At 36.8% G+C, this 24,397-nt stretch overlaps 1 protein-coding gene across 7 annotated transcripts in view; it reads right to left on the bottom strand.

Moving 5' to 3' along the window:
• The window catches only part of LOC140150971 (uncharacterized), a 91,768-nt gene that overhangs the window by 9,733 nt on the left and 57,638 nt on the right, over nt 1-24,397 (bottom strand). For all 7 annotated transcript variants that reach the window (XM_072173139.1, XM_072173142.1, XM_072173141.1 and 4 more), the window contains 4 exons: nt 23,119-23,253; nt 22,344-22,469; nt 2,982-6,614; nt 442-570 (listed from right to left, as the gene is read on the bottom strand). In XM_072173139.1, coding sequence (XP_072029240.1) covers nt 442-570; nt 2,982-6,614; nt 22,344-22,469; nt 23,119-23,253 — 4,023 coding nt within the window. The remainder of the gene's footprint in view (nt 1-441; nt 571-2,981; nt 6,615-22,343; nt 22,470-23,118; nt 23,254-24,397) is intronic.

Raw genomic sequence — 24,397 nt, 5'->3', positions numbered from 1 at the left:
GCGCAAAATCAAAATTATTTGGAAAGATGGTCAGTTATTACTGCATGTCCTTTCCTTACACAGTGCATTTCACCATATTGGATAAAATATGTTTACTTGTAAAAATGACACAAATGGATCCTAATAACCTTTGTGTTACATATTTCTGATCAGATAGGGTTCAAGCCTCACACGAATATAAAATATAGTTGCTATTGTTGGCTATTAAAAACTCATTAAAACTTGCAACTTCAACCACATGTCATTTACTGTTCATAAGAATTTGCACCAAATTTAGGTGCTATCATTTAAAGTTCATAATAATAATTTAAGCTGATGTGTCGTCGTTGATATTCACCAACATAATGGTAGCAGTAAGCATATTTATGAAACATTACTCCTAGATGAAGGGAAGTTTTAATAATAACAGAATAGTTTTCATACTAAATACTACTACTTTACCTTTGCAATATCACTATCTAATGTCTTGACTTGCGCTGGTTTGTTGAAGTCAATCGGTTCTGGTTCTACTTCCCTGCTAGGGGGCGCTGCACCTGGCCGGAGCGCCGATGGGTCAATAGCTAAATTGGCCTGAAGAAAAGATACAAATACGAGCAAAGTTGAATTATTTCAATTCTATTACCATTGATTTCATGCATCACGTTCCATGCAAATGCAAAAATATGTTCTTTTGCCACAACCGTAAGCTTCCATAAATTGGAAATATTTGGGAAATTATTAATGCTTAATGGTCGTAAGAATTTGAAAGTTGCGAAAACATGTCCAAATAGTTCACTTTTGAGACTAATATGTGAATTATTTTTTGATGCGTTTTAAGAAATTAACACAAAAATTGAACTTGGCCATCTTATTCACTGTTTAATGTTTAACATTGGGCAATTCCACTTGAAATATATACACTCCCTATGGAAGACATGACCATCTCCCACACAGGGGGTGATGATTTCAAATGGAGTCACCAATTCAGGTAACCACATCTGAAATTCACACTCTCTGTGTGGGAGATTAAGGTCATGTCTTTGAAAGGGGGTGTATGGATTTCAACTGGAATAGCCCATTTGATAAACATCAAGATGTGGCATTCTAAACATTTTTGTATCAATACAAAATATGTTTCATAAACAACTCAAAAAAGTAAGTCCCCACTTGCTTGAGTGGTCATAGCATTGAGTACAATTATTTAAAAATAAAAAAAATGTTATGAATGTTTGAAGGATTTTGTTAGCTGCAGAGTGCTACCACAATTGTGTAAAACAAAATCAGACTGTTCAAGAAATTCATGATTTAATGAAATTTTGGTACAAAAGTTGCAGTACCCTTTACTGCATAAAAGAATACAACACAATAATGGGTTTTAACCATGCATAATGCTTTCCAAATTGCAAAGACTGTGGTCAATATTGGTTCTTATAATTCAATGACACGCTCACCCCCACACACTTCTGATGAATGGAACATCTTAAGATAAGAAATTTGAAATTTGCATAAAATTGCACAAAATTTTGTTTAATCATCAGTCCAATTTGTTTTTATATAATTGGATTCATACTGCAGCTGACATAATTCTCAACATGTTTCTATCAATCGTATTGCTTTTAATTATATGTGACATGATCAAGGGGAATGAGTCACATGTCGACCCTGGTCGAAAATGAGTTTTACATTTATTCCTAAAGAGGACATTTGGAGCCTTCTGAAACTGAAAACCCCATTTTGATATGACTTTTCTTTGTGAAGTTACGTCACTTTATCAATCGCTGAAAACAATATAAAACAAAAGAATTTTAACACTTTCTTTGCCAATATCTCAAAATCAATGTTAGCGACATCCGACTCATTCCCCTTGATCGTGTCACATATGTGCTCAAAGTTATGACCACTCAAGCATGTGTGGATTTTCTTTTTTGGAGGTGTTTAGTGTCAATCAAGCACCATATATGTATTTTTCTGAGGAAGAGAAAATGATGGAATTAGTCAAAATTAATGGTAATTACACAATGCAGCATGACAGATGATGTGGTCATTGGGCTCTCACAGTTGTTATCCATGCATACCCTATGGAAGACTTATAGGTTAATGAATGCATATTACTTATTGGGAGAGAAATTAGACAAAATAATGCACACGCTCTGATGTTGATGTGTCTAATGCACGAGCCCCGAAGACACATCAACATCAGCGCAAGTGCATTATTTTGTCTAATTTCTCTCTCAATAAGTAATACACGTTTATTAATCTATTTCATACACGAGAAGAAAAAACATGTGATTTTTACTTTTTTTATATAACAAATTATCCCTAAAAATGTTGGAAAATAGAACCAAATATAAATGCATCAACCCGCCCGAAAAACGAAACACTGTGCGTATTACGCGGAGTGCACAATATACACAATCAATGCATGTTTCGTACAGCTTTTCTGATTGGTTGATTTGATATAGGAGTGTATGAAACAGTCTTAATCTTCCACACAGTGAGTGTGAATTTCAAATAGGGTTACCTGAATGGGCAAGTCCATTGAAATCCACACCCTCTGTGTGGGAGATTAAGGTCAAGTCTTCCATAGGGGGTGTATGGATTTCAACTGGGATAACCCAGTTGAATGATTTGTTAGTAGCAAAAAATGAACATAAGACATCATTTGAGATAGTTAGCTCACTTGAAAAAATATGGACTACATTGGTTACTTTTAGTACATTTCAAGTACTGGTGGGATTTTTTTTCTCTGAAAAATCATCCATTCATGCTATAAGTTACATGCTTGTACATTCCATTCTGTGTCAGTTACGGTAATTATTATCCTATTTCCTGTGTGACTACATTCTTACTTCCACATTACATGAGACACTGATATCATTATGCCACATATATTCAGTTCATGTGTAGTTGTCTCATCACATGCTAATCACATGCACATGTCATGTCCATCACATGGCTAATGCATGGTCATCACATGCACTCATTCCATGCAAATAGCACACCTGTAAAGCTCTAACATTCCTTAGCACTGAGCCCGCTGGACGGTTAGTTGACCCAAACACAGACTTTGGGGAATAGCTCCATTGTGACGCTGGCAACGACATCTGGTTGGTTGCTTTGGGGTGATTAGTCGGTTTTGGAAGTGGCCTGGGTGCCATCTTAGACTTGTCACCTGAGTTGTTCTTGCTGGATACTGTAGGGACAGGAGGAAGGGGCTTCCTGGGAGGGGAATCATCATCCCATATGGAACGAGCTGGACCCTTGTTAATCACATGGCTATTCGCACCAAAACCAAACGGTAACTTATCAGGTCTCTGCGGTGGCTCCGTGGATTTCTCCTTAAAAATATCAGTACTACATGACCGGTTTAATGGCAGCTTTCCTGATCTTGATGGTAATTTGAACAAATCATTCTCAAAGTCAGGGCGCCCTTCTCCATTCACTATTTCAGGTTTTTTCCTTCTGGTCTTAGGACTCTGGTTCAAATCCAGATTCCTTCTCATTGGTTTTGGGCTTGTTACTTTATCTAGCTGTCTGCGTTGTAACTTGGGACTGGAAGTAGGACTATTACTAGAGTTCTCACTTGAAGAAGCAGGACTGTGCTTTTTAGTTGGACTTTTACTCCTTGCATGATGGTCACCATTGACATGATTTGAAACAGGCCCCTTGTGTTTCCTTCCGACATCTGCTTGTCTTTCAGTTACCCCATTGGCAGCCATTTTCCTTCTGGTTTTGGGACTCAGTACACAAGATCCATTAGAATGTGGAAAGTCAAATAATTCTTTTGCCGTTTTAACCGGCGACACAGATCTATCCCTCGCTCTCCTGTTTTTCGTTGGAGACGGTGACCTGTTTCTTTGCCTGTCAGTTTTTAATGAAGACAATGAGCGACTTCTGCGTCTGCCATTCTCCAAGTGGTCGCTTTGTTTGACACATTTCCTGGGTGGAGGTGATCTAGTTCTGTGTTTAGTATGTTTCACAGGAGACACTGATCTGTCTTTATGTCTTCCATTTTCTGTAGGAGGAGGGGACTGATCTCCCTGTCTATTGTGTTTCTTTTTTAAAATCTGTTCCCTGCTTTGCAAAATCTGCTCTCTGCTGCATGTCACATGTTTCACATGATTCCATCTGGGAACTCTTGAAGGAGACGCTGGTACATTGCCATGGTAACCATTATTGACAGCTGCGTGGTTAGTTGAGGTAGTGATTTGATGTTGGTGCTGCTGCTCTTTCCACTTAGGTGGAGAACCACCATTAACATGATTAGCTCTCTTCGTTGTAGGAATCCCATGTGCAGGAATTGGTGGTGGTGGTGGAGGTGGTGGTGGCGCTACTGGTACTCCTCCATGTTCAACATGTGTGACTTTATCGTTCCATGGTGCAGGTGGTGGGTCCGGCGCATGAGGTTTACCATTTATATCACCATTAAACTGTGTACAAGAAGTGTCTCCATACATTGGCGGTGTGTATCTTTTCATTTGGTGGTGCGTATCTTTCACTGGCTTACCAGAAACTGGTGGTGGCGCTATAGCAGGACTAATTTTTGCGCACACTTTCTGGATTAATGGTGATGGTCCATGTTTAGCTTTATTTATGCTAACCGGTGGTGATGTCTTTTTTTGTTGCGCTCCCTGAACTCCATTAAAGAAAGCCTCAATAGCTTTACGCCTCTGTTGCACGGATACCGACATATCTGCCGGCAGTTCAACTTGTGGCTTTGAATGTACTTTTGTTGGGCTAGATGGTATCGGCACAAAAGCCTTGGTTGGAGACTTTGCTCTTCCATTGGCAGTAAAACACTTTGGATTACTTTGTGCTTTTACAGCACTTTCATATCCTTCGTCCGTTGGTTTAGCCATCCATGGTGGTACTTCTGTTTTAGTTGGCGCAGCTGGTCCTTTCCTCCTCTCAAGTATTGGTGATGACTTGCTGATGTCTACACCAGGATGCCTTCTAGGCAATGGTGGTGCCTGAATTGGAGATGTACATTTCACTGGAGACGTACATTTCACTGGAGACCTTGACAGTGCAGTATTCTGCTGTTTGGTCACAAGATCTGGCAGAGATAAATCTGCAGAAAGATCTTCTGATTTGCCCCATCTTGGTAGATTGGGTGACTGGATCGGTGAGTACTCTTCAAATGGTAACGGATATGAGTCGGCTGAATCAGGACTGCTGTCCCACCTTTGTGCTTGAGGTACTAACACAGGTGGTGATCCTTTCCTTGGCACAGGCGGTGATTGCAGCGGTTGAAAGTGCCTTTCTGGAACTGAAGATGAATCAAGTAAAAGATGTTTTGGAGCCAATGGTGGAGATGGTATTCTCCTCCTTGGCATTGACCCGTTGTCACGGGGTGGTGGAGGTGGGGTAAGAGGTGGAGGAAAATCATCCCATCCTTCATATCCATTAGGCCATGGTTTATTACTCATAGCAGCAGCTTCAAGAGCTGACCTCAAAATTGCTTGGATGTTTGAAGATGCTTCATATCCAGATGGAGGATCATGATCTGGTGTTGTACAAGTTGTCCATACTGGAGATGGTGGCATGTCATCATCTCGACCATACACTTTTCTTTGCATCACTGGAGAGCATTCCAGATCTGAATCTGATGTGAAGGAGTCGCGTGATTCTACAGAAGACCATCCTGGTGAAGATGGCCCTGAAGACCATTCAGAATTCATTCCGCTCTGTCTTATTGGTGCAGGAATGTTCCTAGCCTTTCTCTGGCGGCCAGTGGGTTTAGGTAATGGCATAGGTGGAGTTTTAAACTTCCCAGTGTGTAAACCATTTAAACCATTGATAGGTGGTTTTTCACCATTCTGCGGTCGTTTTCCCGCCAATATTCTCTCAGGTAAATTTGGTACATCAAACAATGGCGACGTAAACTGGTTTGGATTTGGACCTGGTGTTGCTCTTGTACAGTGAAACACATTGTATGAAGACGGTGGAGACTTGGGAGAAGTGCAAGATGGTGGGTCCTTCGGGCGAGGCGGCGGTGTTTTTTTATCGCTACTCTGTTGTTTCTTTTCTTTAGTCGATGAGAGCAATGGACTTGATATGGTTCTGAAACAAGGAATTGCTGGTCTTTGGGGATACTTCTTGCCTGGTTTATTCAACATGTGTGACTTAATTGGCGAAGCTGGTGATGTTGGAGGAGATACATGATGCTCAAGAATTGAAACCGGCGGAGGTGGTAATGTCGGTAACGGTTTCACCTTCCTGTATGGTCTTGGATACATATCCATTGGATTATGCCTTGAGGGTGGGATGTTGTTATTTGTATTACTTGCATGGGGTACTTTGGGCAATGGCTTAGGTGGTCGTCTTAGTGAGGAGGACTTAGTCGGTGATCTTGGTAAGCTTCCTGTAGCGGATCGAGGTGGCAAATCAGGTGGCCTCACTACCGGTCTCTCCGATTCTGGTAGATATCTCACAGGAATAGGAGGATCATGTAATAAATCAGGAGCCAGGTAGTCCCCCTCTGGCATACCGTCAGGTGGTGGCGGCATGCGTGGTCTGGGTGGTGGGGTCTGAGTAGAGCTTGTGTTGCTTCTGTTGTGTTGGCGATTGATAGGCGACTTGTTACGTGAAATCACCTCCAGACGAGGGCGGAATCTCATTGGTGTATTTACATACTGGAAAAGATTAACGATGGATTGGATTTATAGAGACGGCAACATGCATGTTGTGGACAGATTAGATATTCACCATATTAGATATTCATATTTACATTTAAAATTTATTTATACTTTTTTTCATGCAGTTTTGTATTCATGCCTTCCAAAATATTGAATTTCAAAATATTTTTTGAAAAAAAAAATCAAAACAGTCCTGTTAAAATATAATAGTAATGACAAATTTTACTAATTGGAATATAAATATGTAGAGTTAACAAACCAAACAAACATACACACATAAGTTTCACACACAAAAACGTTTCTCTGCATACTTAAGTCTCTCTCTCTTTCCTTCTCTCTTTCTGTTTCACATTTTTCACCATTTCTCTTTCTTTATATAATGCTCTCTGTGCTTATTGCTAATCACTAAAAACTGTAAATCTTTTACACTACCAGATATCAAAAAAAAAAAATTCATCTTTTTACAATTCAATTCAAATAACATGCATGCATATTGTTTATATCTTACTACAAATTTACATATCATTCTAAAATAATAGAAATCATCTCGACACAAACTCTTGTTTATATGATGTGTCAAATCTTAGCGGATATTCAAATTGGTTGCAAAAGAATACAAAACTTACTTCGAAATACAAGGTTTATATTGGGTATAAAGGAGAGATATCGTGTGCGTAAACATCATTATCACTACTCGTCAGGCTCTATCCACATAACAGATACAGAATGGGCTAGTCCAGTTGAAATCCGTACACCCCCAATGGAATACATGACCTTTATCTTCCACACAGGGAGTGTGGATTTCAAATGGGGTTTGAAACTCCATTTGAAATTTACACCCCCTGTGTGTTAGATTAAGGTCATGTCTTCCATTGGGGGTGTATGAATTTCAACTGTAACAGCCCAATGATGAATTACTTGATACACCTTTAATACAGTTTAAAAGTTTTAAAAGAGGGTGCTCCAATTTGTACCCGCATCATTGTAACTGTTTTTCTCATCAAAGAAATTACATGATGTTTCTGCTAAAAATGGAAAGAGCAGCAGCACCAACATCAAATCACTACCTCATCTAACCAATCAGCTGTCAATAATGGTTACTATGGCAATCTACCACCTTCTGATATTTTTATACCAAAGTTTGGCCACTTGGGTTAGCTCTTTTCTTCTTTACAAAGCTCTTTATGACCTTCTAAGTCCATAGCTTTGCCTGTCATATAAAGAAGGATTGGAAAAAAGTCACATCACACATTACACACGGGGGTACCTACAATCAACGAAATATTTATGATCGGTATGGTTAATTTTATGGTAAACTACAACCTAAAGAAGCTGCTGAGTGGTCATTTAATGTGAGATAGCCTTTGAAGTGTTTTGATGCAAAAAACGAAAATTCCATTTTCAAACTTTTTGAGTCATGCTTGCTTTAAATTGACACCCTACTTCAAAAATACATTTTTGAAATTATTATCAAAAGTAGCACATATTTTCTTATTATTTTCTTAGATTTGACCAGCGCCTATATGTCAAATTGAAAAAAAATTGGATATATCTGTTTTGCATGTAAACTCTTCATTTGAGCCAAGTGCAAATCTGTCCTGATCATACGCTGGCGAAGTTACGTAATTAATCGGATTAATTACCATAGCAATAGGCGAAAACAATTTTGAACATATCGCGCTGCACTACAAACAGGTTACACTTATCACCTGTGTATGTCTCCAATCATAGATTGAATATAATACTGGTCTTTTCAAAGATACTAATATTACAGGTGCAAGTGATCAACATGATATGGTTCAATGCAGAGGTAACGCGTAAACGTATCAGTGCAGCGCGGTATATTCAAAAATTGTTTTTACCTATTGCTATGGTAGTTAATCCGATTATTACGTATCTTCGCCAGCGTATAGGCCACTTGCTTCTAAAATATATTTGGACAGTCATTCAATGATCAACAGCATGTAATGAAATTGGACAATGTAATGAAATTGGACTACCCTCCTTTAAGACCAGAATAAGGTTATCTCACATAGATATAGATATTATATATCTATATGAGATAGATGTTATATATGAATCATATCCATCAATATGGAAACACCATACTCGTTGTCATGGAAACAATTGATTACAACCAACTCACTAGTATTGCACTATTTTAATGACATTGCAAATCCATTACAATCAAATAAAGATAGCACCATTTTAAACTACATATTGCTTGTGCATTATTTATGGAATGTATTACTACTATATAAGATGGTAAGAATGTTAAGTTTTTTATTGCTGCATTGATTGGCACAACAAAGGCAATAATTTATCAAATTTTGGTTTTTCAAATCTAATCTAATCTAAAAGTCATAACAGGACCATTATGTAAGGTCATAGCACTTTGTGCTGCAGTCACAAAACTCCAAATGTTCACTATTATTGCCTTTTGGTATCAACCAAACAAAAGTTAGTAACTTTATGATCACTAAATGATCACTAAATCATGCATCTATTTCATACTCATGTCATATCTTTCTCATTTTATTCCATAACAAACTTCATCGAAAATACTTAGCAAAAAGTTTCATCTTAACTGTCTCCATGCAGGTGTCGACTGCAGACGACAGATACTAATTTTGTTTGAAAAATTCAAAAATTTCAGAAACGTAACTTTTCATGCCCATATTTGGATTCACCATGAAAAATGCATTAAAATGAGTACAAACAAGCCTAGTATTAGTTCAGTGGTTTTTATGATAGCTCTTGATATTTTGAGAAAATATCTCAAAACTTGGGACTTTTGGCTAGCACACAGAGCACTAACAAGTTTTCTTCTAGCCTAGTAAAGTTTCACCTGTCTAGAAGAAGTAATTGTGACAAATAGGTTGTATTTCTGAGAATCAAATATGGGAGACAATGGGATTGGTCATGAATAGTATGAAAACAAATACATCATTTCAAGTAAATGGAAGAATAAAACTGTTTTATAGTTGCTAAAATGTCATTGCTTTCAAAGTTTAAAAGGCCAATTTCAAACACTTTACTGCTGCAGTATAGAGCATTTTAATGGTTTCACAGAAACTCAAGAAAATTTTTTTTCACAAGTTTGGTGCTGCAGTAGCAAGTCAAACAGTGGCGGCGCCAGGAATTTTTTTCAGTGGGGGGGGGCATGGGGGGAAAAGTGTATTTCAGGGGGGACAAAATTGGCAAATTTTGCGCAAAAAGTGGAAATTTACGTGATTTTGAGGGTTTTGCCTCAAAAGTGCCCCCCAAATGCCCCCCCAAGACTCCAAAAGAAAAGTGGAAAACTTTGCTGAATTTCCACACTTTATAGAATGACATGAAGCAGCTTCATACATTGCATCATTCTTTCATTTACTTGATATCTATGAATGATTTATAGTAAGGTTTGGTTCTTAAAAAAAAGCAAAGGACAGGAAAAATATTTAACAATTGTTAAAAGTCATGCAGAGGGTATAAAGTAAAAGCTATATGCTTATAGATGATAATAACAAAAAAATTGGATGAGATAAATAGTGAAAGCAGTTTTGATGAACGTGCAGAGTTGATGGTAATTAATAATGCGGGTAGAAATAGATTGGGCGTAAAACAGTGACAAATGGGCTATACCAAGATAATCACATCCAAGGAATTTTAGAGGGAGAATGCAGATCTTTCATGTTTTCATCCCTCGAGGGCAAAATAGTACACCTCTGGATTGTTTTAACACAATCCTGCAAATATTTATTGCAGTGGGTGGTATGCTTTTTCTGAAGTCTCATCAAAAATATCAGGTGCTTGGCACATCATCAAATTTTAGCAGTGAGAGACACATTTTTCGTAATGTGTAAGCTTTTTGCGATGCTCATCAACATTCATTCACAGTCGTGGCTATAGAATATTTAGAGGTGCACTATTTAGACTCCCTTGTAAGATTGACGTTTTCAATAATTATAATGGATTTCCTAATATTGTTATGCAGAGTAAGAGAGTCAGCATATTATTAGAAGCATATATCGTCACTGGGCGGGAAACACCTTGTATGTACCTTTGGCCCCTGAACATGGATAAAGACTTGTAGGTGTAGACTTTATATTGAAGAGGTTGCTTCATCCATGTTCAAGGGCCAAAAATACATGCAGAAAACACCTCGTATTTACTTTTGGCCTTTGAACATGGATAAAACCTTGTAGGTGTAGACTTTATATTGAATGGTTTGCTTCATCCATGTTCAGGGGCAAAAAGTACATACAAGGTTTTTCCCGCCCAGTGACGATATATATAAATATAGAGTGAAGAATAGAAAAATGTCAAAAAACAAATCAAAATTTCATGCAAACCTGAAGTGCAGACACCTTGTTGGACTTGCCCTTTGGCGCACTAATTGATTTAAACACAGGTGGTTTAGTGGCCACTGTTGGGCTGGGCGAGTCTGCTTGGGGCAAGCTGGCTGTGTCCTTGGGCATCGTCGGAGTGGAAGGCTTGTGTAATTCAAGAATAAAAAAACATAAATTGTCATGCAACAGATAAAGCAAATACACATGCAAAAAATTACATAGTCATCATTTTTATGATTATTAATCATTTTTTCCTCTAGTTATAAACTATATTTAGCATTTATATCCTCTGGATCGTATTTTCAAAGCCATTTCTATCTTATATAAACATGATAAAAGCATTAAATTTTCATAAAATTTTTCTGCATAGTTGAACATTTTCTTCAATAGATCATACAATAATATTTGAATATGATCGATTACATTATAATAATGGCCTACAATAAAAAGGCAAAATGTCTGGAATGTTTAACCATAATATTGTTTCTTTGTCTCAATTATATTTGGAAATTTAATTTTGTACTTCAAAATTTGAGTACTCTATTTAACACACAAATTCTTGGGTATATGGATTAAAACAATACTCATGATTTTTAGTCGATACCTCTAAATGGATGGGGGAAAGACAACCATATTTAGCTCTTGAACCAAATTATACCATACAAAGCAGCTTACTGAGCCACCTGAATATTCTTTGCCACCAACAAGTGAATGTACAAAAACAACTCATTTTGTGGTTGATCCTTCATGTAATTATTTCGTGTAATCTAATCCTAACTCTAACCCTAATCCTAACCCTAACCCTAATCATAATCATAACCCTAATCCCAACCCTAACCCTAATCCTAACCCCAATCCTAACCCTAAACTAACCCTAACTCTAACCCTAACCCTAACCCTAATTTCGTGTAAAATTACATGAAGGAATAACCCATTTTGTTCATCTCACGGGAGCATGACCTAGCTCTGTTTGCACTCAAGCATTGAGACAAATAAAGCTGACACACAAGAGGAATGGTATGGAGTCTATAAAGGAGTTCTCAAGGCTTGGTATCAGGGGTGTCATTTCCATCCCATGTGCATGATTTTTCTCGGGAGGGGGAAAACAGCAAACCTCTCCTTTTGATAGTAGCGGCATTAAATCAAGAACCGCAAGACCAACTGAAATATAAATTGTGATTATTGTCTTCCTCGACTCATATCCTACATGATCAATGTATATTACTTGGTTGCATATTACTTGAATGTGCATTTTGTCGTCTCAAAAAAAATTGGTTCTACTCACAAATACATTTCGGATTTGCTGAAGCTTGTTAAGTGCGCAGATGATGACAGACTTAGTGATAAAATTGACAAGTCTCTAGGCCTGTGGGGGACATATTGTTAGTCATCAACACTGACCTGAACATACTTCAGACAACTGGTTTCCGTAGGAACAGACAACCGCTGAATTGCCAATGTATATATTTATACAAAAGTCATCAATCAATACCAATGTCAGTGGTTTGCAACATGCATTATGTAAACATTTGAATAAATGCATTGAAATTGTACCACAGAATGGCTGGTGCCCCCCCCCCGATCATGCTTTATGCAACTCCACCCCTTTTAGATCACACTACACCCCTATAATGAAAGACAAAGATAAAGACAACTTATCGCGTCTGACGTCACCTGTCAATCAAACTCGAGCACGGTTTGTTTAAAAGTGTCGTGATGATGACTTGCTGAACGCGGATTTATAACCGGGCGCCTTATTGTTAATTTTGCACCTTTCGAAATGCAAACCATCTCAAACGTTAGGTCTTTATAGTAGGAAACTTTCTTTGGCGAAGGCACCATGTCCACAATGCCTAAAAGCTGCTTTTTGCCTTGTAAAAGTACGTAATTTTTCTTGCTGCTATTCCTTTTCTCCGATCAGCACCAGATAGATCGGTCTTCCTTTTACGCACTGATTAACCTGTGTAAACCAATCAAAGATCGTAATTGACAGTGACATCAGACGCGATAAATTGTTTTTATCTATGTCTTTAATTATAGTGCTATTTCGATACTATTGAATCAACTATTTCTTTTTAATCTTGGTATGTAAATGGGGAGTGGAACTCAAATAAGCTTTTTTATTCAGAGAGGTTTTAAAGTAAAACATATAAGCAAAAGAAGTATGCATCAAATGCCACATTCTTTTGAAAACGTGTAAATTCAAAAACACACAAGCATGCAAGCCAGAGAGCATGAGCTCTGGACACTGTGCTTGTGTGGGCAATGAATTGAACCATAGACCTCTTATGTGCATCCAAATGCTTTTCTCTACTGAGTGAGCTACCTAGAATTTGTGAGTTGGTATAAGCAGGGAATAACAAAGATTGGGAAATGACAGTAGACTTCAGGAGTGGTGCAGCTATGCAAACCGCCATTACCCTGTCATTGCGTGTCCTGGAACAACCCGTCTTGTATGTCGCATGGGAACAGGTACTCTACGCTCTGCTGACTGCATAGTACGCTTTGCTTCTTTAGCAGCCCATACGCTTCTTTAGTACCCCAACGCTCCGATGGTTGCCCCCATAAGTGTGTCAAATTTCTGATTCCTGGGAGTTTGTTTTTATACAGGCACCATAACGTGCAAATAATAACCAACCACAGTCAGTCAGGGCCTTGGTATAATTTGGCTTAGCTACATGGTTTCTTGAACATTCTTTGGTTTCAGACCAAAACAGGTTGTTTGAAAAAAGAGCCTGTCCGCAACTTGCAAACTTTGAAGTACTTGAATCATCATAACAGGTGCAGTCCTGATCACAATTGATTATATCTGTAGCATGGCAATAGCCGTTATGCATCAAATATTTGGTGCCATTATAATTGTCCTCTACTCCATTCCAAAGATTGTTTCACAAAACTGATCAGTGCCTTTTCCTTTTTTTTTAACACCATGCAATTCTATAGCTTTACTTTTATAATTGAAATATATTCAACATATATTTTAACATTCTGAAATGATTTTGTGTCCCTTTTGCAATCCCCTTTTCATAATCTCTGGAAATCAGGCACTTCACAGTAAATTGGTTCGTCATCACTATCAGAGTCACTTGGCGCCCAAGACACTACCTTCTTTTTGCGATCAATTTCATCATAGGTGTTTGTAGCAGATGTGTTCAGAGGATCTATGCCACCAAATAAGGCAACCCCTCCTACAGGTTTCTTGCGTGCTGGTTCCTGATTGATGACCTCTTCCTGATTGGCCTGTATTATGAAGTACAAGATTTTGATTGGTCGATTTAAATTGGTTAGTACATACATACATACATTTCATGCAAAATGTGGTTATGTGGTCTGTGAGTGAAAAAGCAAAATGCTAATATTGACAGATTTGGGCGATTTTGGATTTTGACTGACCCTACTTGAAAGGTCCGTCCGCCCATAGAGCAGATGTTTTGATTTCTCATCGCCTAATGCACAACAATTTGGGATTGACAAGGGAGAAAGGAGAAATGACCAATGTACCTTTCACCTCAGAATAAAAATTTGATGTAAGCAAAGTTCCAGAAAAACTGGGTGCAGCTCACAAAGGCATTACGTTTAAAAAAAATCAACAACATTGATGGATGACGTATTTCACTAGAAAAGCATTGAAATGAAAACCTTGCTAGACACAAAATAAAAGGAGCATTAAACAATCAACAGTAAGCTGCTGTTTGACAAAAATTGTAACAATTCTCTGAAATTTGATCGTATAAATCAAAATATAAATTTGATACATATAAGCAAAGTTCCAGAAAAATTGGGTGCAGCACACCAGGACATTTCTCACCAGAACAATTCTCTGAAATCTGAAGGTATAAATCAAAATATAAATTTGATGCATATAGTTCCAGAAAAATTGGGTGCGGCACACCAGGACGTAAGTTTTCCACAAAGAAAACCAATATGATGGATGACGCATATCACTAGAAAAGTATTAAAATGATAAAACCTTGTTAGACACTAAATAAAAGAAGCAATGAAACTAGAGTGGCAAGTTTTCCGTAATTTATAACACCGAATTCCACGATTTTCCGTGCGTGGTTTCAAATACTAAATTTCGTGATTTCCCGTGATGTAATTTCGATTCCGTGTTCACATTCGGGCATAAAAAGAAGTTCCTTGCCGTTATCTTTTTAGTTGTTTTAAGCCTGATATCTTTCAAGACGGACTTCATTTTCATTATTCTAACCTCACATCTCATTATTTTTTCTTCATTATTATTTTTCTCAGGGAAAAAAAAACATGTTTTCCGCGAATTTCTGTGTTTTCTTTAAATTCTGTGAATTTGTCCGTTTTTTTCCGTGACACAGAAAACTTGCTACTCTACATTAAACAATCAACAGTGAGCTGCTATTTTATACAAATTCTCTGAAATCTGAAGGTGAAGATAGAATGGTGTACAATGGCAACTTAATTTGGATGGATTAATCCCGGGGATTGATCACTATATGAGACTCTCAAACAAAATTGTAAGTGTGCAAAAATAATACCATCAATCATAATAAATGTCACTTAATTGTAAGTAGTAATGGGCTAAGTCATTTAAAATCCCTACTCCCCCTGTGGAAGGATGAGTATGAATTTCAAATGGAATGAACACATTAGGCAGCTCTATTTGAATATCATACACCCTCTGAGAAAGATTCAACCTGATCTTCCACGGAGGGAGGGGTGAGTTTCAAATAGAGTTGGTTAGTGTGCTAATTACATTTGAAATTTATATTCCCCATGTGCCAGATATTGCTTAAATCTTCCACAGGGGAGTGAAGACTTAAAATGGATTAGCTTTATGGTGTGAAAACATGTGGTGACTTGCAAATGAAGAGATTTATATGTGTTGGGAATAGACATCAAAGGTATATTTTAAAACTGGTCAACAACATTCACTTTTTGAACAGAATATTTCAGAGAAACCATTCTCCGTCATCAGTGGTGTAATGCTGTTGATAGACTGACTGATAATTATCCAATGTTTCTAGATGCTGTTGACAATGTCCTTTTTGTCCTTTGTGATGGTGTTTCTAGAAGAGAATCATATATATTCTAGAAATTTCTTGGCAGAGAAGACACGTTTTTGCCAAGAAATATGAGGGAAGCCATTAAAATAAAACAAGAGACCAGCCCCACCCTAAATAGGGACAGGGACTGAGAATTTTCTAGAATACATGATTCTCTTCTAGAAACACCATTACACAGGACAAAAAGGACATTGTCAACAACATCTATGCCAACAACATCTAGTAATACTGGAGAATCATCAGTCAGTCTACCAACAGCATTACACCACTGATGACGGAGAATGGTTTCTCTGAAAATATTTGGTTCAAAAAGTGAGTGTTGTTGACCAGTTTTAAAATATACTTTTGATGTGGTGACTTGTTTTTTAATTTTTTCTTTTAAAAACATCACAATTTTGACAAGTTATAACATAACATGTTTTTTTGAGATATTAGCAATAAAGTTTTTTTTGACACAATTAACTTATTTCGTCATTATAAATGGGTTGTATAGACCTACAGACTTGTACAATTTAATCTGAAAGTCATTTTAGAGTTAATACTAATGGTTTGATTGGTGTTGAAATGTTAGTTTCTTGAAAATAACTTCACAACAAAATAAATTAAGCAAATCACAAAACAAACATATATTGATAGCATGACATGGCAACTGTTGCCTTCTGTCTCATTTGTTAAGACTTGTCCTGCCTGTCTGTCTGGGTGTTTGTCTGTCTGTCTATGTCTCTATTACTATGTCAGTATTTGCTATGTATAGTTTGATTTGCATGTCTCTTGAAGCTATCTGTAATTCTGTATGCATGTCTGTCTTTCCAAGTCACTTGTTCTGTGTAATACTGATTTTTAACAAGACACAAAGTTGGACATTTACGTTTATTTTTCAAAAATAATTCACTGTGGGTTAAATTTGTCAATCAGTTGAAGGGTGTGACATAAAACCAACATGAAAAGAACAAAGCCAGGAAACCTACTCATTAATTCTATAACCACTATAGTCTGAGAGGATATCTTGTCTCCTGTGCTTTCAAATTCACCTGCTGCATTATATAGGGCAAAAGGGCATCTCATTTTATGATAAGGCCAAAAAAAGATTATTTGCTTGTCCTCCACAACTTTTTCAGAATTGGTTTGGTCGTTTTTTGCTTTTTTTTAAAGCCATAGCCAAAACATGACTGTATGCCTTTAATTAGCTTGATTAATAGCCCAAATAGTTGTTAATTGGAATATTTCTCTACTCTATACCATTTCATTCATGATTCTAAAACAGTTCAGAAGTGTGTAGAAACTGTAAATAAACTTTTCAGGATATCTAAAATGCTGGAAAAAAACTTTTCTGGAATTTTCAAAATTAGGGTTGATATTCATTTGTACAGTAAAAAAAAAAAACCCACTTTTTCCCAGATTTGGGTCGGTCGGTGAAGGACAAGCAAACAATTTTTTTGCCTAATAGGGTAGTGTGTAAAATTATGTCCTCTCAAAACTTTTTACTATCCAACCGAGACCAGACTCTATGCTGACAAGCGAGACATGGTCATGCATTGTTATGTTTGTAATACGCTGGTAGGTACAAGGAACCAAGGATGTCCTCGGTTGGTGGGTGTCCTAGGTTATTCTACTTTTTTTGTGTGTGTGTAACCCACATAATTAGAGAAAGAGAACCCAGACTCCCTATACCGCCATGTACAATAGTGCCATCAGCTATTGGGGAGAAAATTGGAGGTGTTCGGGTCCTTGCCAACGGTGCGTGGAGACGAACGAAAATAATCTGCCTCCTATTTGAAGTTAGGTATGCTCATAAAATGTTGAAGTTCAATATTTTTAGCTGAAAGTTCTTTCATTTGAAAGAGAATCAAATTACCTAAACAATAAGGGGTCAATCATGTTTCTAGTGCATATACTTTTGAAGTTACAGACAAAAATAGTGTCACCAAATTGCCCAAAATTTTGTGTGTGAGATTGTGACAGCAGGCACATGTACAATGTACACTACTGTATGTGACCCCAGATGACCTCCTATTCTTTACTGTAAGAAAGCTGTTTTGGATGGTCTTGATTTACACACAAATTGCTTTTGCGCTTTAACGAGTGTCCACTTGGTGGAACATAGATTACACTATGTGATAGCTTATGAATCCATTATTATGCTAGTACCAACATAAGTCAACATCACTTAGGTTTTGGTTGTCAAAATTAATTTTTAGTAATTTTTTCCATTGAGCCCCACAGTAAAGCCATTTTTGGACAGTACAGGCACATTCCACTTCCCTATAGACGAATAGCGCCACCTACAGTGTGTGATGTGAGCCTGGCTATTGAAGTATCTTGATATTGCGTGGAGGTCGCATCAAGTGCGTCTCTCAAATACTCCCATCATCCATGCTGCGCTTGAATGACAATGACTGCCTTGAGCGCATTCCGAGGAAAAACGAATACCCGCTCGTACCAACGTGTTGTGTCCTTGGGCAAGGCACTTTATCCTCATTGCCTACTGGGGGATGGGGGTTGGGTTGGATTGGATGTTTGTATAGTTGTTTGTTTCAATGTTGCAATATTGGCGCTGATTAAGCTGCTGCCTGCAAATTGCATTGTGTTTAATGTACAATTCTAGCAATTTGACCTGCGGGTCACCATTAGAGTTTGAAATAAAACCTTCCTTTTTTTTTTTACCCCAATTTTTGCTCCATGCCTGTATCAAGATGGCAGTCGAGTCCTAGTTCTCCTTCTCTAATTCTCTGGTGTATCCTCATTTGTAGGTCTCCATGATATACTTCATATGAACAAAAAACAAAAACTGGGTGTCCATTAACCCCCAATAACAATTACACAAGGACAAGAAACAAAATATGTTATTTAACAACACAAATAATATAAAGACATTATCATAGCTTGTAGTGAAGGTGGCGTTAGTTGAAACATGCATGCAACAACATTAGAATATAAGACTATATTCTCAATGCAGTCAATATACCTGATGACTGTCGGGTAAGGGTGGGTTGCTGGGTTGGGTTATTCCATTTAAAATCCATACTACCCCTGTGGAAGATTTTGGGAATATTTTCACAGGGGGAGTATGAATTTTAAATGGAATGAACACATCGGGCAGCTCCATTTGAATTTCATACACCCTCTGAGAAAGATTCAACATGAATCTTCCACTGGGGATGGTGAGTTTTAAATGGAGCTGCTAATGTGTTCATTCCATTTAAAATTCATACTCCCCCTGTGGAAGATATTTCCAAAATCTTCCACAGGGGTAGTGTGGATTTTAAATGGAATAGCCCATTTGAACATCGAGTTAGAGAAGACATTTTGTGTAAAATAATAATTGAAAATACAAAATATCTGATAGAATACATTAACAGAGAATTTAATACCTAAAGCGCTCAAGTAGCTAAATAAAATGAACATATAAAAGGCAAAAAATGGGAGTGCTAAAATTTTGAATTAGAAAGATATCAAAAGCAGAGTTATAGCATGCATTTGTTTTTGCACGTAGGTTCAGAGAATGCAACCTTTGCTTTGAAAAAAATAATTTATCTTTGTTAAATAGTGTCAGAAAATAAATTTGCTTGGTGAAAAAGGTAGCTTGAAGCTGATAAGTTCACGAAAAACAATTCCACATGTCAACAGTTATGAACAAAAAGATAAATTAGTTTAATTTACAATTGCTTTCTTTTTTCAATTCGCATTTCAAGGAAAATATTTATATAAATGAATCATAAATCAAACAAATGACTTTATTTACAGATTTATTACTTTGACAACTTTATTGTTTTTTGCTATTAGTGCTGTATATTTTGATAAAATCCAGGGTGCTTTTCATGGAAAAATAAATTATTTTGATTTTTTTTCTGTTTCAGGTATCTTTTTTTAGTACCGAATACATATAATAGTTCTTTTTTAACTTAATGTTGACAGCCTTAATGGTTAGTTCAAGAATGATTGATGAAATGTTTCAAGCATATTTTTCAGGCTAATAAATCTTAGAAAATCTTACAAAGCGAAGCCTATGTATGCATGAAATGAAATAAGTCATAATACACACAATTTCATTGGCCCGGCCAGCAAAACACCCATAGTTACCGGTTGTGGATAGCATGCATGGCACCCGAGGGGTCTGGGGTTCAATCTCTAGGGAAACTTTAAAACTGTTTTTCCTTTCCTGGCACCAAAAAGTCCTGTCAGTGTTAGCCTTGAATGGCCTATTCCAGTTGAAATAAACACACCCCCTATGGAAGACTTGATCTGAATCTTCAACACAGGGAGTGTGAATTTCAAATGGTGTTACTTGAATGGGCGATTCCGTTTGAAATCTACATATTTAGCTATGTTTCACTTTCTAAAACATGATAATATTTTGTAGTCTATAAAAAAATTGTTGTATTTTTCTGGAATTGGGAGAAGTTAATATGCTTTATTGACTCTTTTTGGAAACATGCTTGATAGCCTAGTGCCTACTTAACACCTGAGTGCAAAGTTGTGCTTACATGAGTGGGTGCACAGTGCTACGGTGTGTGCATGCTTAAATCCTCTTTTGAAACAAAATGAAAACGGTATCTACTTACATAAATGTTTTCGTTGCTATGCGCCTTCTTTTTCGACTCCGCATAATGAGGTCCATCTTTCTTCTTTCCTCCTCCTCCTCCACTGCCAAATAAATCGTCATCATCATCCTCGCCAAACAATCCTCCTCTTCCTCTTGACTTAGCCGCTTCCTTCTTCTTCTCTTTCGGCTTTGGTGTAACCACAACGGGAGGTTTGGAAGATTCGCCAAACAAGTCATCCTCGTCCTCATCGCCAAAGAGACCCTCCTGTCTTAGTTCGTCTGCATTTTCGTAGATGAGATCTTCCGGCTCCTGAGGCTAATTTGTGTTTGGAGAGAAGTTAATACCCCGCCTATAGGGTGATACGGACCCTACAAAGATGGCTGACAGATTACACTGCCTATTTGCCAACATACACTTTCTACTTTCTACTCATTTTATCTAACTTGTACATTTTAAATAAAAACTACTAATTTCATTATGACTAAGTACGTATGTAAGAGTTTAATAGTCAAAATGATCTAAAGCACATTATCTGAACATCTTTGTCTCTAAATGCTATCATCCACATATTCATTTGCATGTACACACCCCCTCACAGATTCACTCTTTGTCATTCACAATAACTTCTCAATTAACACACATATAAATACTTCAACTTTCAATCATTAATCATTTCATGCAAAATTAGCTTTAACTACTGCCAATTATTAGTTAAATAGATGACATCCTAAATTATATCACAGCACGTGGCAATAAACTGAACCAAATCATTTATAATTCATTGTTTATAATCCATTTTATATAGAAAATCTAACAAATTCATGTTGATGTTTGTTATAATAAAATTCTTCCAGATATGAAAAATATTATTTCAGATTTCATAATCACATGAACTAATTTTGTAAGCCAAGGATCTTTGGCACTGAATATATGACAAATTCTTATGGAGAAGATAACAGAGGGATGGGCCATTCCATATGAAATCCCCCCTATGGAATACATGACCTTAATCTTCCACACAAGGAGTGTGAATTTTAAATGGAGGTTACCTGAATGGGTATCTCCAACCCCTCCATTTGAAATCTAAACTCCTTGTGTGGGAGATTAATGCTCTGCGTGCTAGCAATGCGCTTCAATGGAAAAAATTCAAGTTTTGAAATATTTTCTCAAAATATCAAGAGCTATCTTAAGAACTACTGAATCAATACTAAGCTTGTTTGTACTCATTTTAATGCATTTTTCATGCTGATTCCAAATATGGTCATGAAAATTTACATTTCTGAAATTTTTGATTTTTTTTTTATTTTTAACTTGTCGTCTGCAGTCGACACCCGCGTGAAGAGAGTTAAGTTCATGTCTTCAATAGGGGTATAATGGATTTCAACTGGAATAGCCCAATGATTCACAGCTAAGGACATTCAGTTAGTTTCTCACAGGGGCAATGATGAATTTGAGACAAGGATGTGGAAAACTGCTTGCAGGTGCCACTATTCTCTCCTCTGTTTACTTGCTTGTGCTTTTTAATGATCTCATTTTGTCCTGGTAAATGGCAAATATCAAATACAAAGAGGGGAAGAAAAGGCTCCCATCATCTTCTGTTCTGTTATTCAAAATTTTTAGGAAATTTCAGTGGTATTAAAAATATACATGAAAGTAACAGTTAAGCAATTTACATACACACAGATTAAATTTTGGTGTCCTTCTCATCCACTTCCCTTTCATAAAGGTCAACAAATATATATATCCAAATAATTTTCCTAATTTAGGATGTCATCTATCAAGTTAAGCCTGAATCCTGTAAGGCTGACATACCTTTTCTGGGCTTACTGGACTACCCGAGCCAAACAAGTCAATGGAGGGATCTTCTTCATTCTTGTTGCCAAACAGAACATCTTCATCATCAAAGACACTCTTACTCTTGGCTCGCCGACGTTGCAGCTATTGAAAGCAAAGCAAAGTGAGTTTTTCGAAGGTTAATTTCATTGTTTCTAGAAAAGACTTTCTGTTGGTTCTGTGTGGCAGGAGTGAAAGATGTAAGAAATTGAACAAATTAACCACTTGAAAAAGTTATTTATAGTGACATTTTTAACATGAGCTGTGGTGCTATTTCAAAGTAATTATAATTGCATTCACATTATTACCTTGCAATAAAGTAACAAGTAGAATCATTGAGGAAAAAACAAAGAGATGTTTAAAAAGTGCAAAATTAGTGGAATGGACGACTCAATTTCCAAGAATCTTTATTTGCCGTTTCAATGAATTACTTTAATAAGCAATGCCAAAAGTGGTAATTATTCCCGACTTCCTAATGTTAAACTTCCACAGTGGCTGCATTGAATAACAAAAGAGTTTGTAAAGTATTTTTGTGAATTACCAAAGTTTCAAATTTGACAGACAAGACCCATTGAAATTTGACTATGAAAAATAACAAACCTTCTCTTCTTTTTCAAATGCAGCTTTGGCTTCTTGCTGCTGCTGAGCATTGAATAACAAAAGAGTTTGTAAAGTTTTTTTGTGAATTACCATTGTTAAATCTTAAATTTGACAGACAAGACCCGCTGAAATTTGACTATGAAAAACAACAAACCTTCTCTTCTTTTTCAAATGCAGCTTTGGCTTCTTGCTGCTGCTGAGCAGAAATTTTGAACTCATCCTTCTCATCATCGTCATTGAAGAGGCTTAGTGTGTTGGCTCTCCTATCCCTCGTTTCTGGAGCCTGTACCTAATAAAAGAAGATAGAACAATCACTTACTGGAAATGGATAGGGACTAGCTGGACTCTGTGTAACCTCAAAAATAGAATCATTTCAAGTGTCAGGGACAGTCTGTGTAGCATAATCTGAAGGTCTTGAATTCAAGTCCCCTCACAGGCAGGCATGTCTGGATTTTTTTCTCTATGCATGTTATGTTTCCTTTGTAATTTCATGTCAAAATGTGCTAGTGTGTGATGCATGGTTCTTCTTTCCCCTGCATGTTGTTGATACCTTATTTCTTAATGTTGTAAAGATATGTGACCTGCTCCCACAAAACCATGCAGACATAAGTCACTAATTGTAAAAATTGAGTTTTTGTTGTCATCATTTAGTATAGGTCTTCAGCTTTCATTTGATACCAAAATTATGTTTCTGGGACATGTGGTCCTCATTTTATGGTCTTCCAACAGGAACGGGGGAAGCGACACATAAAGAAAATGCAAATCCAAGAAAAATAGCTTTAAAGTTGTAAAATGACATGTTAAAGGACTTGGTTTGGCTCAGAAAATGCTAGATTTGGGTACTTTAGACGTAAAAGAATACTTTGTTTTCAATGGTAGGTTAAAGTAAACACATTAAGGAATCAAAAAATAATAAAAACTGAAAAACGAAATCTGCAAGGTTTTTCACCCCTTTCCCAACTTTGACTCGCCGTATCTCGAAATGGCTGAGTGCGACTTATGGCGGGTTTCATCAGAGCGGGTCACATATGTATTAGTCTTCACTATGTGTGTACTGTGGAATTTGATGTGAATTTTCTGACAGTCTTTAGCTACAGATTATTGTAGACATAACAGTTTGAAAAACAGTAAAAAAAATCTGTCACTCATGACCACCACCTGTTATTGGGTTATAAACAGCTGGTATAACTGACAATTGGCACAGTTTTACAATCAAAATATCTGCATACTCATCCAGCAATATTAGCAAATACAAAAATTGGTTGATTTTTGTCTGCATTGTTCAAGATTCTTAAAAATAACGGTTGGGGCTGATCAAAAACAATATACTTACAGTGGAGTTCATTGTCAAACTCAAAATGGTTTTAGAATAAAGTAATTTTGCTTTGACAACATATAGACTTGTTTGTGAAGATTTCATGATTACATGTTAA

The sequence above is a fragment of the Amphiura filiformis genome, chromosome 4 (genome assembly GCF_039555335.1).
Source record: "Amphiura filiformis chromosome 4, Afil_fr2py, whole genome shotgun sequence".
Classification (NCBI taxonomy): domain Eukaryota; kingdom Metazoa; phylum Echinodermata; class Ophiuroidea; order Amphilepidida; family Amphiuridae; genus Amphiura; species Amphiura filiformis.
Note: the sequence above shows the minus strand (reverse complement) of the source record. Positions and strands in the feature narration are given on the sequence as shown.